Source organism: Cherax quadricarinatus, chromosome 31 (assembly GCF_038502225.1).
Source record: "Cherax quadricarinatus isolate ZL_2023a chromosome 31, ASM3850222v1, whole genome shotgun sequence".
Lineage (NCBI taxonomy): Eukaryota > Metazoa > Arthropoda > Malacostraca > Decapoda > Parastacidae > Cherax > Cherax quadricarinatus.
Window position 1 is genome coordinate 6413990 of NC_091322.1, and position 17905 is coordinate 6431894.

General features: G+C 40.1%; 1 protein-coding gene across 1 annotated transcript; it reads right to left on the reverse strand.

Moving 5' to 3' along the window:
* Positions 1-208: 208 nt before the first annotated feature.
* LOC128697804 (ATP synthase-coupling factor 6, mitochondrial) lies at positions 209-16089 on the reverse strand. Its single transcript, XM_053789724.1, has 4 exons — positions 15985-16089; positions 12032-12184; positions 9104-9240; positions 209-335 (listed from the first exon to the last, which is right to left on the reverse strand). Exons 2-4 carry the CDS (start codon positions 12181-12183, stop codon positions 310-312), a joined length of 315 nt encoding a protein of 104 aa, XP_053645699.1. The 5' UTR covers position 12184; positions 15985-16089; the 3' UTR covers positions 209-309.
* Between the last annotated feature and the right edge of the window lie 1816 nt (positions 16090-17905).

A 17905-nucleotide genomic window follows, 5' to 3' on the forward strand; every position in this document is an offset into this window, starting at 1 on the left:
TTCTCAAAAGTACCTCCATTTTTTTTTCCATTGTCTCCTCACCTCAAGTCACTAATTTTTCAGGAACTTAACCCACCAATTAATCAAGGGTTAACTGCAGTACTAAATTCATCCCTCTGGCATGAACATTGGTAAGAAAGATGAATGACAACTGTTTTGTTTCCCATGACCCCTTACTAATACACTAGGAACCTAATAAAACAATCAATAATCTACATTTAGTTTATTAACATATAGTACATCAGTAAGGTGTTGACATTCTCTCATACAAACAGGCTTTATACAGAGTGAAGTGGTACAGATGCTGAATTATGCAAGTGGATCAATTTTGGGATCTGAAAAAAAATTGAGATGCTTAGCATACAAAAACATTAAAATATTTATAATCAAGTCATTCATCATATCACTTGCACTTCAATATGAGAATTATGATCAATATTTTTTCAAAACGTTACCCATTTCCAAGGGCACCCCATGCAGTGACCTGGTATATATTAGTTACCTAGTAACCAAAACTAAATACAAAACACTCACTTTTACAAATCATGTTCCTACATCTTTCACTGTATGTTTGAAACAAATTTTAAACCATTGCAGAGCTTACTGAAATTAATTTGGCTCTAGAGACCATGATCTGGTGTTGTATTCAGACAAAAATATTGATATTACTGTATCAAAATGACTTGAGTAAATGAATAAGCACTATCTTCTTTCAACAAACTGGCCGTATCCTACAAAGGCAGAGTGGCCCAAAAAGACAAATGAAAGTTTTTTAAATTTAGTAATACAGTTTCCTTACTCAGCGACGTACTAGATTACCGAAACACGATAGAACTGAAGAAAGAAATTGTAGCAAAGTACGGCAGTGGAGGAGGAAGAGAGAGGGGAGAATGTGCCTTCTTCAGCGATGCAGCGATTCTACAATATGTATGATACTAAGGCAGCAGGAGTCGATAAAGGCCATAGCGCCAGCCAGCGATAAAGTGTAGCATTAACAGTATAGCAAGTAAGTTAAGTGATTAAGTGATAGAAAAAGGACACGAAACTAACTCCTCCAATGTTATTAGAGGTGTATGGGGCCACTGACAACACCGCCACAACCGCCACCACTACCACTATACGGCTTATACTGCCAGTGGCCCTGATAACCCACCACCACTCGTGACATAGGTAATGACATTTTATTCATTCTAGAGTGTATATCAGGTTTCTATGTTATTTATATTGTTTAACATGTCATATACATCAATTGTGATAGACAAGAAAGCTGTACTGTTGATATTAGCATCATATTGAAGAAGTATTTTGTCCTGCCTCCAAACAAACGCTCCTCCTACCTGTCTTCCATAAGCCAACAAGAGTCTTCAATAAAGGTATGTAATATTTATTTATATTTTTTCTCACTGTTTTCTGTATGTAAAACTATAGTTATTCTTAAAAAATGTACAGGTCTCCCACCACATTTGCAAGGGTCAGGGGATTAAGAACCTCGCAAATGTCGAAAAATTGCAAATGTTTGGTGCATAAATACGTTGTAGGGAAATATAATACAGTGGACCCCCGCATACCGATGGCATCACATAACGATTAATCCGCATACCGCTTGCTTTAATCGCAAAAATTTTGCCTCGCATACCGCTTAAAAACCCGCTCACCGATTTTCGTCCGAGACGCATCCAATGTGCGCCCTCAGCCAGCCTCACATGTGCCGCTGGTGGCATTGTTTACCAGCCAGCCTCCGCGGTAACATCCAAGCATACAATCGGAATATTTCGCATTATTACAGTGTTTTCGGTGCTTTTTCTGGAAAATAAGTGACCATGGGCCCCAAGAAAGCTTCTAGTGCCAACCCTACAGCAATAAGGGTGAGAATTACAATAGAGATGAAGAAAAAGATCATTGATAAGTATGAAAGTGGAGTGCGTGTCTCCGAGCTGGCCAGGTTGTATAATGAACCCCAATCAACCATCGCTACTATTGGTGGTACAGCTGCTGCTGCTGCTGCTGCTGTAGCATCGTCTGCTGCTGCTGTAACATTGTCTGTTGCTGCTGTAGCATCGTCTGTTGCTGCTGTACCACCGTCAGCTGCTGCTGCTGCTGCTGTAGCATCGTCTGCTGCTGCTGTAGCATCGTCTGCTGCTGCTGTAGCATCGTCTGCTGCTGCTGTAGCATCGTCTGCTGCTGCTGTAGCATCGTCTGCTGCTGCTGTAGCATCGTCTGCTGCTGCTGTAGCATCGTCTGCTGCTGCTGTAGCATCGTCTGCTGCTGCTGTAGCATCGTCTGCTGCTGCTGTAGCATCGTCTGCTGCTGCTGTACCACCGTCAGCTGCTGCTGCTGCTGTAGCATCGTCTGCTGCTGCTGTAGCATCGTCTGCTGCTGCTGTAGCATCGTCTGCTGCTGCTGTAGCATCGTCTGTTGCTGCTGTAGCATCGTCTGTTGCTGCTGTACCACCGTCACCTGCTGCTGCTGCTGCTGTAGCATCGTCTGCTGCTGCTGTAGCATCGTCTGCTGCTACTGTAGCATCGTCTGTTGCTGCTGTACCACCGTCAGCTGCTGCTGCTGCTGTAGCATCGTCTGCTGCTGCTGTAGCATCGTCTGCTGCTGCTGTAGCATCGTCTGCTGCTGCTGTAGCATCGTCTGCTGCTGCTGTACCACCGTCAGCTGCTGCTGCTGTAGCACCGTTGTTGGTGTGGCTTATTGAGAATCCCAAGAAACAATTAACCCCGGAGGGTTAGCCACCCAGGATAACCCAAAAAAGTCAGTGTTATCGAAGACTGTCTTATTTCCATTGGGGTCCTTAATCTTGTCTCCCAGGATGCAACCCACACCAGTCGACTAACACCCAGGTGAACAGGGAAAAATGCCTGGAACTAGTGCTCATATTGGTGAATTTAAAGCCAGCAAAGGTTGGTTTGAGAGATTTAAGAATCGTAGTGGCATAGACAGTGTGATAAGGCCTGTTCTGGAAGAAAATGCCAAACAGGACCTACAGTACTCAGGAGGAAAAGGCACTCCCAGGGCACAGTGTCTCATCAGTCATTGCTGCATCTTCAATAAAGGTAAGTGTCATTTATTCTTCATTTAGTAGAGTAGTACATGCACAATATATATTGTGCATGTACTACTCTACTATTGTGCATGTATCCTTCTCTTCGTGTGTAGGAAAATGTATATTTCATGTGGTAAAATTTTTTTTTTCATACTTTTGGGTGTCTTGCACGGATTAATTTGATTTCCATTATTTCTTATGGGGAAAATTCATTCGCATACCGATTATTTCGCATAACAATGACCCCTCTTGCACGGATTAAAATCGGTATGCGGGGGTCCACTGTAATAGCATTTACTTGGCAGCAGGCGTGCATGAGTGTGTTTGATAGGAGTGAATGGAAACGAATGGTATTTGGGACCTGAAGATCTGTTGGAGTGTGAGCAGGGTAATATTTAGTGAAGGGATTCAGGGAAACTGGAAACGGGAAGTACAATGCCTGCACTCTAAAGGAGGGGTTTCAGAATATTAGCAGTTTGGAGGGATATGTTGTGTATCTTTATACGTATATACTTCTAAACTGCTGTGTTTTGAGCACCTCTGCAAAAACAGTGATTATGTGTGAGTGAGGTGAAAGTGTTGAATGATGAAAGTATATGTATTTTCTTTTTGGGGATTTTCTTTCTTTTTGGGCCATCCTGCCTCGGTGGGAGACGGCCGACTTGTTAAAAAAAAAAAATTACTTAGCCTAACAATACTAACAATACCATAAAACACATGAAAACATTTTAAAATATTGTACTAGTGCCAGCCCTTTGGTAAAGGTGAGAAAGACTATAGAATTCAAGAAAGAACTCTGCTAAGAGTACCAAAGTGGAGGAGGAAGGGAGGGGAGGATGTGCCTTCTTCAGTGATTCTACGATATGTATGATACTAAAGCAGCACTAGTCAATAAAAGCTATAGCGCCAACCAGCGATAAAGTGTAGCATTAACAGTGCAGCAAGTAAGTTATGTGATTAATCAATAGAAAAAGGACAGCACGAACCTAACTCCTCCAATGTTGTTGGGGGTGCGTATATAGGGTTACTGAGAACACCGCCACCTCTGCTGGCCTTCACCACCACGAACGGCTTATGCTCTCAGTGGCCCTTATACACCCAACAACACAACACCACTTGTTATTAACATTGTTATTAATATTAATATTAAGGTAGTAGGTTGGTAGACAGCAACCACCCAGGGAGGTACTACCGTCCTGCCAAGTGAGTGTAAAACTGAAGCCTGTAATTGTTTTACATGATGGTAGGATTGCTGGTGTCTTCCTTCTGTTTCATACATATGCAGTATTTCAGGTACGTCTTGCTACTTCTACTTACACTTAGGTCACACTACACATACATGTACACGTTTATTTATACACACTCATCTGAGTTTTCTTTGATTTTATCTTAATAGTTCTTGGTCTTATTACTTTTCCTTTTATATCCATGGGGAAGTGGAATAAGAATCTTTCCTCCGTAAGCCATGCGTGTTGTAAAAGTCAACTAAAATGCCGGGAACAATGGGCTAGTAACCCCTTTTCCTGTAAAGATTACTAAAAAGAATAAGAAGAAGAAAATTGTCAAAGTGGGAAGTCTGAATGTGCATGGATGTTGTGCAAATGATAAGAAAGAGATGATTGTGGATGTTATGAATGAGAAGAAACTGGATGTCCTGGCTTTAAGTGAAACAAAGCTGAAGGGGGTGGGAGAGTTTCAATGGAGAGGAATAAATGGGATTAGGTCAGGGGTTTCAAATAGAGTTAGAGCTAAAGAAGGAGTAGCAATAATGTTGAAGGATAAGCTATGGCAGGAAAAGAGGGACTACAAATGTATAAATTCAAGGATTATGTGGAGTAAAATAAAGATTGGATGTGAAAAGTGGGTTATAGTAAGCGTGTATGCACCTGGAGAAGAGAGAAGTGTAGAGGAGAGAGAGAGATTCTGGGAAATGTTGAGTGAATGCGTGGGGAGTTTTGAATCAAGTGTGAGAGTAATGGTGGTTGGGGATTTCAATGCTAAAGTGGGTAAAAATGTTATGGAGGGAGTAGTAGGTAATTTTGGGGTGCCAGGGGTAAATGTAAATGGGAAGCCTTTAATTGAGCTATGTGTAGAAAGAAATTTGGTAATAAGTAATACATATTTTATGAAAAAGAGGATAAATAAATATACAAGGTATGATGTAGCACATAATGAAAGTAGTTTGTTAGATTATGTATTGGTGGATAAAAGGTTGATGGGTAGGCTCCAGGATGTACATGTTTATAGAGGGGCAACTGATATATCGGATCATTATTTAGTTGTAGCTACAGTTAGAGTAAGAGGTAGATGGGAAAAGAGGAAGGTGGCAACAACAAGTAAGAGGGAGGTGAAAGTGTATAAACTAAGGGAGGAGGAAGTTCGGGCGAGATATAAGCGACTATTGGCAGAAAGGTGGGCTAGTGCAAAGATGAGTAGTGGGGGGGTTGAAGAGGGTTGGAATAGTTTTAAAAATGCAGTATTAGAATGTGGGGCAGAAGTTTGTGGTTATAGGAGGGTGGGGGCAGGAGGAAAGAGGAGTGATTGGTGGAATGATGAAGTAAAGGGTGTAATAAAAGAGAAAAAGGTAGCTTACGAGAGGTTTTTACAAAGCAGAAGTGTTATAAGAAGAGCAGAGTATATGGAGAGTAAAAGAAAGGTGAAGAGAGTGGTGAGAGAGTGCAAAAGGAGAGCAGATGAAAGAGTGGGAGAGGCACTGTCAAGAAATTTTAATGAAAATAAGAAAAAACTTTGGAGTGAGTTAAACAAGTTAAGAAAGCCTAGGGAAAGTATGGATTTGTCAGTTAAAAACAGAGTAGGGGAGTTAGTAGATGGGGAGAGGGAGGTATTAGGTAGATGGCGAGAATATTTTGAGGAACTTTTAAATGTTAAGGAAGAAAGGGAGGCGGTAATTTCATGCACTGGCCAGGGAGGTATACCATCTTTTAGGAGTGAAGAGCAGAATGTAAGTGTGGTGGAGGTACGTGAGGCATTACGTAGAATGAAAGGGGGTAAAGCAGCTGGAACGGATGGGATCATCACAGAAATGTTAAAAGCAGGGGGGGATATAGTGTTGGAGTGGTTGGTACTTTTGTTTAATAAATGTATGAAAGAGGGGAAGGTACCTAGGGATTGGCAGAGAGCATGTATAGTCCCTTTATATAAAGGGAAAGGGGACAAAAGAGATTGTAAAAATTATAGAGGAATAAGTTTACTGAGTATATCAGGAAAAGTATACGGTAGGGTTATAATTGAAAGAATTAGAGGCAAGACAGAATGTAGAATTGCGGATGAGCAAGGAGGTTTCAGAGTGGGTAGGGGATGTGTAGATCAAGTGTTTACATTGAAGCATATATGTGAACAGTATTTAGATAAAGTTAGGGAAGTTTTTATTGCATTTATGGATTTAGAAAAGGCATATGATAGAGTGGATAGAGGAGCAATGTGGCAGATGTTGCAAGTATATGGAATAGGTGGTAAGTTACCAAATGCTGTAAAGAGCTTTTATGAGGATAGTGAGGCTCAGGTTAGGGTGTGTAGAAGAGAGGGAGAATACTTCCCGGTAAAAGTAGGTCTTAGACAGGGATGTGTAATGTCACCATGGTTGTTTAATATATTTATAGATGGGGTTGTAAAAGAAGTAAATGCTAGGGTGCTCGGGAGAGGGGTGGGATTAAATTATGGGGAATCAAATTCAAAATGGGAATTGACACAGTTACTTTTTGCTGATGATACTGTGCTTATGGGAGATTCTAAAGAAAAATTGCAAAGGTTAGTGGATGAGTTTGAGAATGTGTGTAAAGGTAGAAAGTTGAAAGTGAACATAGAAAAGAGTAAGGTGATGAGGGTATCAAATGATTTAGATAAAGAAAAATTGGATATCAAATTGGGGAGGAGGAGTATGGAAGAAGTGAATGTTTTCAGATACTTGGGAGTTGACGTGTCGGCGGATGGATTTATGAAGGATGAGGTTAATCATAGAATTGATGAGGGAAAAAAGGTGAGTGGTGCGTTGAGGTATATGTGGAATCAAAAAACGTTATCTATGGAGGCAAAGAAGGGAATGTATGAAAGTATAGTAGTACCAACACTCTTATATGGATGTGAAGCTTGGGTGGTAAATGCAGCAGCGAGGAGACGGTTGGAGGCAGTGGAGATGTCCTGTCTAAGGGCAATGTGTGGTGTAAATATTATGCAGAAAATTCGGAGTGTGGAAATTAGGAGAAGGTGTGGAGTTAATAAAAGCATTAGTCAGAGGGCAGAAGAGGGGTTGTTGAGGTGGTTTGGTCATTTAGAGAGAATGGATCAAAGTAGAATGACATGGAAAGCATATAAATCTATAGGGGAAGGAAAGAGGGGTAGGGGTCGTCCTCGAAAGGGTTGGAAAGAGGGGGTAAAGGAGGTTTTGTGGGTGAGGGGCTTGGACTTCCAGCAAGCGTGCATGAGCGTGTTAGATAGGAGTGAATGGAGACGAATGATACTTGGGACCTGACGATCTGTTGGAGTGTGAGCAGGGTAATATTTAGTGAAGGGATTCAGGGAAACCGGTTATTTTCATATAGTCGGACTTGAGTCCTGGAAATGGGAAGTACAATGCCTGCACTTTAAAGGAGGGGTTTGGGATATTGGCAGTTTGAAGGGGTATGTTGTGTATCTCTATACGTATATGCTTCTAAACTGTTATATTCTGAGCACCTCTGCAAAAGCAGTGATAATGTGTGAGTGTGGTGAAAGTGTTGAATGATGATGAAAGTATTTTCTTTTTGGGGATTTTCTTTCTTTTTTTGGGTCACCCTGCCTTGGTGGGAGACGACCGACTTGTTGAAAAAAAAAAAAAAAAAAAAGAAAAAATAATATTAACAATGGGTGGTTATTACTGTTATTAATAGTTACTGTTATTGTTTATTATGACATATTAGATCAACCGTGATTAGATAAATAAGCCGTAGAGTTGATATTGGTGTCATATTGAAAGACTATCTTATCCTGCCTCCAAAAACTCTGCTGCTGCCACAATTCCTAACATACATAATGACATTTTAAATACGATTGGGCGGCTGGGCATTCATGAATGTTCAAAGCCTGTGAGTGTGGAGGGAGACCTGTATTTTTTTTTTTTTTTTTTAATATTTTTGGGTGTCTGGAACGGATTAATTGTATATGTTAATTAATGGGAAATATTGCTTTGAATTTAGGCCGACCTTCTGGAACGGATTATAGCCGATATTTGGGGTTCCACTGTAATGGAAATTAATCAGCACGGTACATAGCAAAAGCCATAATGGGCAATGTGGGTATAAATAATTCCATACCATGACTATTTAGAACATGGGGTGCAGGGAAAATGCTGCCATAAAATCAATCAATTTAATGGATTTGGAAAACTCAAAAGATTTGTATAGCATTACTATACTATTATTGTACACTCTTATATTTACAAGAACTGTATAGCAATAAACAGAACTGCAAATCTAGGGTACCATAAAGTACATGTTAACCTAAGAAATTTGTATATGAATGATACACAATACCGACAAGAGGAAAATTTAGCTATGTGCAACATCTGGGTATCTTAATTGTATATGTTTCGCCATCCAGTGCCTTTATCAATACAAATTCAAGAACATAATTGGAAGACAGAAGTAGTATATACAAAAGATGAGGTAATCAGTCTCTCAGCCTTGAAGTTGAAGAGTACTGTAGTTATGAAGACTTCATGACTATGGTGCTCTTCACTAACTTCAAGGCTGAGGGACTGATTACTTCATCTTTTGTATATACTTCTACTGTCTTCCAATTACATCCTTGAATTTGTATTGATAAAGGCACTGGATGGCAAAACATATACAATTAAGATACCCAGATGTTGCACGTGTCTAATTTTCACCTAGAAAATTTAGAAAAAAAAACTGGAGTTTACTATATTAACAATTGAAATGCTTTATCACAATGAAAATGACAACTATTTATGCTAGGTATCTAAGTAATATTTTATATATAAATTTATGTAAATACAATAAATTGTAAAAAAAAAAAAAAAAAAAAAAAAACACAAACCTTCGAACTTGAAAGTTGGGAATTTCGTCATGTCTACTCCTGCACCACCTCCATACTGACGAGCAACTCTGTCCAGCTCGTGCTGCAGCTGCTTCTCCATGTCTGGGGTAACATCTACCAACTTTCCACCAGCAGCCCTAAAGTAAATTTTGATGACTAAGGACAATGCAATTAATTTAAAAGACAATGCATTTTCCACCAGCCTACATAGGTACAGTACATGTTAAGCAAGATATAACATACATCTATATACATATTATCTGGTGCCTGTTTAGTGTTTTAAGTAATATTATCTAAGATTATGATTGTTATTGTAACAGGGAGATACAGTACTTACCAATGTAACCTAAATTACTTTATTTGGCTATAATATAATGCAGGTTAGCCATCACTAATCTGGCAATCGGTAATCTGGTTCTATCAGTAATCCAGCACTAATTTCAGCCAGCATAATTTCAAATTTCTGGGCATCACCACACTAACCTGACGCTACTGTTTGATGGCACTACTTGCTGTATATATCATTCCAATTTGTTTTCTCCATTTGTTATAACCTGCTCACTTTTAGCCCTAGCCATGGTTCCAATGAATAAAAGAAATGCTTCTCGCTGTGTAAAGCACATACATACACCGTACATTATCCGTAAAAGATAAGGTGGCTTTGAAGCCACTCTCGGTCGCCATGAGCTCAGGTTCACTCATCAGCTGAGACCAGTAATTTAGGCCTATATGCGAGAGAACAGGCCTGTGTGGCACGTATAAAAAAAAAATCCTGCAGCACGCAGTGCATAATGAGAAAATACTGCGACTGTTTTTTTGGTGTAAAACACTACTCTGCATTGTATTTTAGTATGGTTTTTATGGTTGTATGTATCCTCATTTTTTTTTGGTCTCATTTGATAGAATGGAAAATAAATTACAGAAATAGATATGATTTTGATTGGTTTCATAATGGAAAGTACCTTGAAATTGAGCTCAAAATAGCAGAAATGTTTGATTTTTGCCAATGTTTAAGAGTGAACAAATGATGTCACCGTCCAATACATGTCCAACTGGCCAGTCTAATACGTGGTCATGAATGGGTTAACATTATCTGTACAATATTACAATAATGCAGTAGTCTGCATATCAGTAAATCTCTTGTGTGAATAAAAAAAAAAAAAAAAAAAAAAAAAAAGGAAAGTAAGCGTAATACAAGATGGGCCTGAAGATGCAACTAATGAACAAAGAAAAATGTTATTTTAGGGCCAGGAATGTCTGCATCGTTTCTTCTGGACCCTATTTTGAAATTGGTATCTCTTGAAATTTGTGTGAAATTGGCCAACTTACTGATAATAAATGTGTGTGATGATATATATATATATATATATAAAAATGAAGGTAATAGCTGAAAAAAATTCCCAGGAGGCAGTTCAGATGAGCAGCCACACAAATGAACTCTCAAGATTGTGATAAATTCACTTTAAGCCAATTAGTGGTGGAACCAACCAGACTGGGCCATGGGGCCGCTGACCCCTGAAACCCTCTCCAGGTATGCTAGATAACAATTTTGCTCTTATATTCACAAATAGGGGATCTGGTACAAAAAGTAACGGTGCCAAGCACACTGGTCTTGATCAGTAAAGCACAGTCATGAGGGTCGTAGTTGTGATATTTGTGATCATGTAGGTCACTCAGCACTTGCATCAATAAAAAAAACTGATAAAATTAACAAATAAACGCTACTACAGCCTCTCCTCACTTAGCAACGTACTCGTTTACCGACGACTCGGACTTACGACAGGCTCTCTGACCAATATGCATACCTAAATAATGTATATTAGAGTTGATTTCTTCTATTCTCTTTATTAGAATATAAAGTACACTAAACATTTAAAAAATATACCAGAAATGTTATAAATGGTACAAAGGTTACATTAAAACAATGTCAAAGACGGCCGACATAAACCCACTACCATTATAGTATGCTCCTCAATGACTAATTTGTTTACTAATGTGGTCTTACGGACGGAACTCTGTCATTAAGTGAGGAGAGGCTGTACAGTGGTACCCTGAGTTTTGTGCAGCTCCCAACTCGAACAATTATGCAAGTGTATTATAGTAAATGCTTTTGAAAGCATATTTTTGGGGGTCTGAAACGGACTGATCTAATTTACATTATTCCTTATGGGAACAAATCCATTCAGTAACGGCACTTTAACAGCCTTCGGGAACGAATTATGGCTGAAACTCGGGGTACCACTATTACAAATAACACAAATACCATTATACAAAGTTTAAATATATGACTAACATCAATTAAAAACCCACTAAACTATTAATGTAACAAGATCCTATAAGTTCTGAGAGCCCTACAGGTACCCCTGCAATTATAAAAGCCATGACAAAGGCAGAAAGGTTTAAGCCATAGGCAAACCATTAAAACGCATTCTACAGTCAATGGCATGCTACAAGCCATACAGGAGGGGGAGGGGCAGTTTCCAGAAAAAAGACCACTACATAGCAATTTAGAAGATGCTGCAAGGGTCGATAGAAGAGCTATGAAAGGTGTATGAAAGAAAAGTTAAGTGAATGTAGAAATGAGCAAGTTTCAAGAATAAATGATTGGCTGTACCAAAAATTTAGTAGCTTAGGAAAACTCCCAATCCCCCGTGGGATTTACTGTTGTCCAACAATGAGTTTGTTAAAGTAATGAATAATCCCATACAAAAATACAAAGGCAGAATGGTTACTATTATGACATTTCACATGGTGAAACACTGTCTCAATGAAGTACATATACAATGTACCTCTTACACTATTTTATAAAAGTTTCAACATATAACCTGGGAAAATCTGATACAAGATTAAGAGATAGTACTGTATCAAGTTCTATTACTGAGAATAAATTCCAAAGTCTACAATATTAAAAAGTGTGTGTTAACATACTTGCTCTTCTTTGAATATTCTTGAATTTTTTCCACAAACAGCTGCTGGATAGGATCCGATGTCTTCTTTAAAAGCACAGCAGATATACCATAATTACGACACAATGCTGTGCGCAGTGATTTTGCTTCGGGAATAAGCCTGGCTACAATCATTCTGCAAAGCAAATTAAATCAGATGATGCAGATTCCTTTAGGGCAAAAAACAAACTTTTTTAAGCCTATATGGTCACTCAGCTCAAGGAGGCTTGATCATCCTCCTACTACTAATCACCACACACATGCTACCTAACTGCCCTTGCCTAATCCAGGTAACAGTTTAAGGCAGGACTAAGAATTGCTGATATGGTTTTTATAATTATTCCACTCTCTCTGCCTGACCCATAGCCAGACTTAGAATTTGTGATTACCCGGTCATCCAGGCTATTGCTACCAATGGTCTGCAGGTTTGCAACGCAATCACAGAGTGGGTCAGTAAGCCTGCCATTCAAAAACAAAATCTATTTATTTATTTTACCAGTTATAATAAAAAATGTTTCAATAATTCTTTCCTGTTATAAAAGATGTTCATCCATCCTATCCTGTTGTAACAAAAGCTGTTCAGTAATCCTGCCCTACTGTTCTGGAAACTTCATTTATTTTAACCTTGCTATCCTACTTTGGGAGTTTTTTTTTTTTTTTAAAGTATAACAAACTATATATTTCCCCCTTTTTGAGCCTTTTATTTTCCTGCACTTTGGTACTCTGCCATTCATTTATCTTAATGTATTGAAAACTGTTAATTCAGCCTGCCCTATTGTTCAATAATTCTTCATTATTATAACAATGTGCCATAATCAAGAAATGCAAAGAATAATGGTCCTCTACAGCCAGGCAACACTTGTCTCAGGCACACAAAACCCTGTCTGGCTCTTATATAAGGTCATGTACATTACTCCTGGTTATTATGGTAGTCCAGTTTAAAAAAAAAATATATGAAAACTAAGAAAGTTTTTCAAAGTAAAATTTATCCTGGATATGGGTGCAGGTCAGGACGAGCTGAAAAAATCTGAAACACCGAAAACTGGCCATTCCAGTGAAACCTCAATTTAACGATTAACAATGGGGAGGGAATGTTTATTATAGACAACAGTGTTCATTCAGAAATAAATTATCCCAGCTGACTAACAATAGCAAAGAATTCTGGATTTAATCGACTTTATTCACTAAATCAAGATAAAGTTAGTCAGCAAATTAATAACTCTGGATGTAATGAATTTTGTAAATTTCTTCCAGAAGCTATCCAGGCACAGATTTTGTCTGCTAAATATGGAATCCCACTGCCGGAAAATCAGGGGCCCGTTAAATAGAGCTTGTACTGTGAAACAGTTAACATTAAACTGTCTACAAAATTACTAGAAGTATTTTGCCAAGAAAACCCTAAAGTCAGTGAATTTTCATTGGATTCATTGCCCTATTATCTTTATTTATTATTATTATTATTATTATTAATTATTATTATCATCATCAGCTATTCAATGGGAACTGATGAACTAAATAGGGTCATTATTGTTGTTATAATCAATTCCAGTGCTTAACCAGTAAGGGTCATACAGTGCTGCAGGAGGGAAGGTGCTCCATGCCTTGGTTGGCAATGCTCTCACCTCACCCTCTGAGTGTCAGTGGTTCAATCACTGGCCGGGTGGAAACATTGGACATGTTTACGTACACCTGCTGTCACTACACCTAGAAATGAGTTGTGGGTCACATCCTGGGGGGACAAGATTGAAGGACCCAAACAGAAATAAGACAGAATCCTCTATGCCAGACTTACTTTCTTGGGTTATCCTGAGTGACTAACCATCCCCAGGATAAAAGACAAACAAATCTTATCTTAAAGGCTCATAAGGGTGATGCAGCACCTAGGAAATGGATGGCAATTATGTTCTATGCAAGGCGATTATCTGACTTATTTTAACCATGTCATGAGGGAGCACTAAACCTGTTACAATCACCTGGAGAAACAGGAAACAGGCCAATATTTCTATTCCTATGCAAAATCCAAGCTGAGAACTACCTGTAGAATTGAATTGAACCATTATTGAGAGGAGATTCATATACTGATGATGAACATGAAATGAGGGAAATCCTAAAAGAACAGTACGAGTCAGTGTTCAGCAGCCTACTAAATGACAGCAAGGTAGAAAATGCAGAAACGTTTTTCCACTCCAATAGAAGAGTGCACAGACCAATTTACTGACAGTACAAATCCCATAGATTTCAAAAAAGAAATGGATAACACGCCCACTCACTCAACACCAGACCAGATTCATGGAATGCCCTATTTATAAAGAAGTGCAAAGTACCATTAGCAAGAACCCTCAGTATTCTTTGGAGAAAGAGCTTAGATCTAGATGAAATACTGGAGGCCTTAAAGAGTGCAGATGTAGCTCCTTTGCATAAGGAAAGTTGCAAAGCACTAGCTGAAAATTAAAGACCAGTAGCCCTAACTTCTCGCATCATAAAAATTTTCGAAAGCGTGATGAGATGGCAGATTACAAATTTCATGGACCAGCACAACCAGCATAACCCAAACCAGCATAGTTTTAGAACAGGATGATCATGCCTGTCACAGCTGCTGAACCATTATGACAATTACGGAGGCACTGGAAGACAACCAAAACACAGATGTGATTTACACAGATTTTGCAAAGGTGTTTGACAAATGTGACCATGGAGTGATAGCGCACAAAATGAGGGCCACGAGTATTATGGGAAAGGTAGGCAGATGGATTTTCAGGTTCCTAATACACACAACAAAAAGTAGTAGCAAACAGAGCAAGATTCAGTGTCAGCAAGGTAAAAAGTTCAGTGCCCCAAGGCACTGTCCTGACAACTCTGCCATTTCTCATCCTCTTAGACATGGATAAAAACACCTGTCACACTTTTGTATCATCATTTGCAGACGACACTAAAATAAGCATGAAAGTCACTACGGTAGAGGACACTGAAAAATTACAGGAAGTCATAAGCAGGGTTTTCCAGTGGGCAGTGGAGATCAACCAGGCTGTGAGGGATTTGTGGGGCAGTGGGCCTCCAGCAGCAACAGCCTGGTTGACCAGGCAAGCACCAGGTGAGCCTGGCCCATGGCCAGGCTCCAATAGTAGTGAAACTCGAAATTCTTCAAAGGTATATCAATTAATTGCAAGGAAAGGGAGAGTCCCTCTGAATCATCCCTTCAGTGGTGTTGAACCTCCCTGTAAGGTCAGCAAGTTTATTTAGGTACACAAATAAAATCATCATACCTAGTAACGTTTAAATTATCCAAGATAACCAGAGGAAACAAAAAAAGTTAATAACATTTCCATTGGGGGTTACACGATCATTATTATATTTAGGGTAAACCCCTGAACCCCCAGGGGTCATGCAACACCTGGGGGATGGCAGGCAACGAGGTTCGATCCAAGGAAGAAGTGAACAGTCCAATTCCTTGGATCACAATCAACACCAAAAAACAGTCCTTGTAGGTTACACGAACAATCTAACCTCCGTGTAGAATACGAATTTGTTGAGTACGAATAGCACAACCTACGATTTTTTTTATTTAAACGAGGAGGAAAAAAACACTAAACCCGTTCAGGTTTATAGTATAATAATCAAATATTAAAAAGGATCCCAATGGAAATAAGTCAATTTAACTTTTTTTAGGTTATCCTAGGTTCTCTACACATACGCTGCTATGTATGATAATCTACATAACTATATTTATATATACCTGAATAAACTTACATAGCTCCTGAGAAATGAGAATCGACTACACTATCAGCTGATCACGGCCCCACAAGACATACACCGCCATTTACTCCAACATGCACGACTTATACTCAGCAGACATATACCACGAGCATGCGACATACACCCTGGCGGGTAAATATTATAAGAGAAGCAGCAAAAGCCGTTAATGGATGGTTATGTTACCTGAAATAAAGTTCGGTGTCAGAGCCGCCAGCCGGTGCTGTCTTGTGAGTGAGGAGCCACCTGGCGGCCACCCTGGTAACCTCTCTTACTGTACCAGGACGAACAAGGATGCTACCCAGGATGAACAAAGATGCTATCTAGGATGGACAAGGATGCTACCCAGGATGAACAAGGATGCTACCCAGGATTAACAAGGATGCTACCCAGGATGAACAAGGATGCTACCCAGGATGAACAAAGATGCTATCTAGGATGGACAAGGATGCTACCCAGGATGAACAAGGATGCTACCCAGGATTAACAAGGATGCTACCCAGGATGAACAAGGATGCTACCCAGGATGAACAAAGATGCTATCTAGGATGGACAAGGATGCTACCCAGGATGAACAAGGATGCTACCCAGGATTAACAAGGATGCTACCCAGGATGAACAAGGATGCTACCCAGGATGAACAAAGATGCTATCTAGGATGGACAAGGATGCTACCCAGTATGAGCAAGGATGCTACCCAGGATGAACAAGGATGCTACCCAGGATGAACAAGCATGCTACCCAGGATGAACAAGGATGCTACCCAGGATGAACAAGGATGCTACCCAGAATGAACAAGGATGCTACCCAGGATGAACAAGGATGCTACCCAGGATGAACAAGGATGCTACCCAGGATGAACAAAGATGCTATCTAGGATGGACAAGGATGCTACCCAGGATGAACAAGGATGCTACCCAGGATGAACAAGGATGCTACCCAGGATGAACAAGGATGTTACTCAGGATGAACAAGGATGCTACCCAGGATGAACAAGGATGCTACCCAGGATGAACAAGGATGCTACCCAGGATGAACAAAGATGCTATCTAGGATGGACAAGGATGCTACCCAGGATGAACAAGGATGCTACCCAGGATTAACAAGGATGCTACCCAGGATGAACAAGGATGCTACCCAGGATGAACAAAGATGCTATCTAGGATGGACAAGGATGCTACCCAGTATGAGCAAGGATGCTACCCAAGACGATATCTTTATTTACTACAAGTACATGTACAAGGTATACAGTCCTAGCTGACATCAATGACATACAACTATACAGAAAACCCCCCTATGCTGAGCATTTCGAGCAAATTAGGTCAGTTTTGTCCCAGGATGCGACCCACACCAGTCGACTAACACCCAGGTACCCATTTTACTGATGGCTGAACGTAGACAACCGGTGTAAAGAAACGCGCCCAATGTTTCCATTCCTTCGCCGGAAATCAAACCCGGACCCTCACCGTGTGAAGCCAGAGCTTTTGCCACCAGGCCACGGGGCACCGTAGACAACCGGTGTAAAGAAACACGCCCAAAAATCAGAAAAGGGCATAATACCGTGACTGGAACAATACACAAATAACCCGCACATCGGAGAGACGAGCTTACGACGACGTTTCGGTCCGACTTGGACCAGTGTTTCTACCCTCGCCGGGAATCGAACCCAGACTCTCGCCGTGTGAGGCGACAGCTTTAGCCACCAGGCCACGGGGCACCAATGTTCCATGGGATGAACAACGATGCTCAGGATGAACAAGGATGCTACCCAGGATGAACAAGGATAATAAATTAGACACGTGCAACATTTTGGTATCTTTAATGAGGAAACATTTTGCCACACAGTGGCTTCATCAGTCTATACAAAGGAGACTGGTGAAGAACAGAAGGAGTTTGAGATAGTCAGTCCCTCAGCCTTGAGTCGATGTGGCCAGTCCATCAATCTTGAAAAGAATACGGCATATGTGCGAAGAACTGGTTTATATACTGTAGGCAGGAGAGGTGCAGCAGTCGTAGGTGGTATTACATTTGACGAATGTGGAAGTAGGTCATGCCCAAGGGTCCAGGGACTGGGCCCCAAAATTTTGATAGCTGAACAAGCTACAAA

Excerpts from the sequence above, each read along its gene's own strand:
- LOC128697804 (XM_053789724.1), bottom strand. The coding sequence starts at position 12,183 with ATGATTGTAGCCAGGCTTATTCCCGAAGCAAAATCACTGCGCACAGCA. Across the intron at positions 9,241-12,031 it reads GAATATTCAAAGAAGAGCAA|GGCTGCTGGTGGAAAGTTGG; the intron begins GTATGTTAACAC and ends AATTTACTTTAG. Across the intron at positions 336-9,103 it reads CCCAACTTTCAAGTTCGAAG|ATCCCAAAATTGATCCACTT; the intron begins GTTTGTGTTTTT and ends ATTTTTTTTCAG.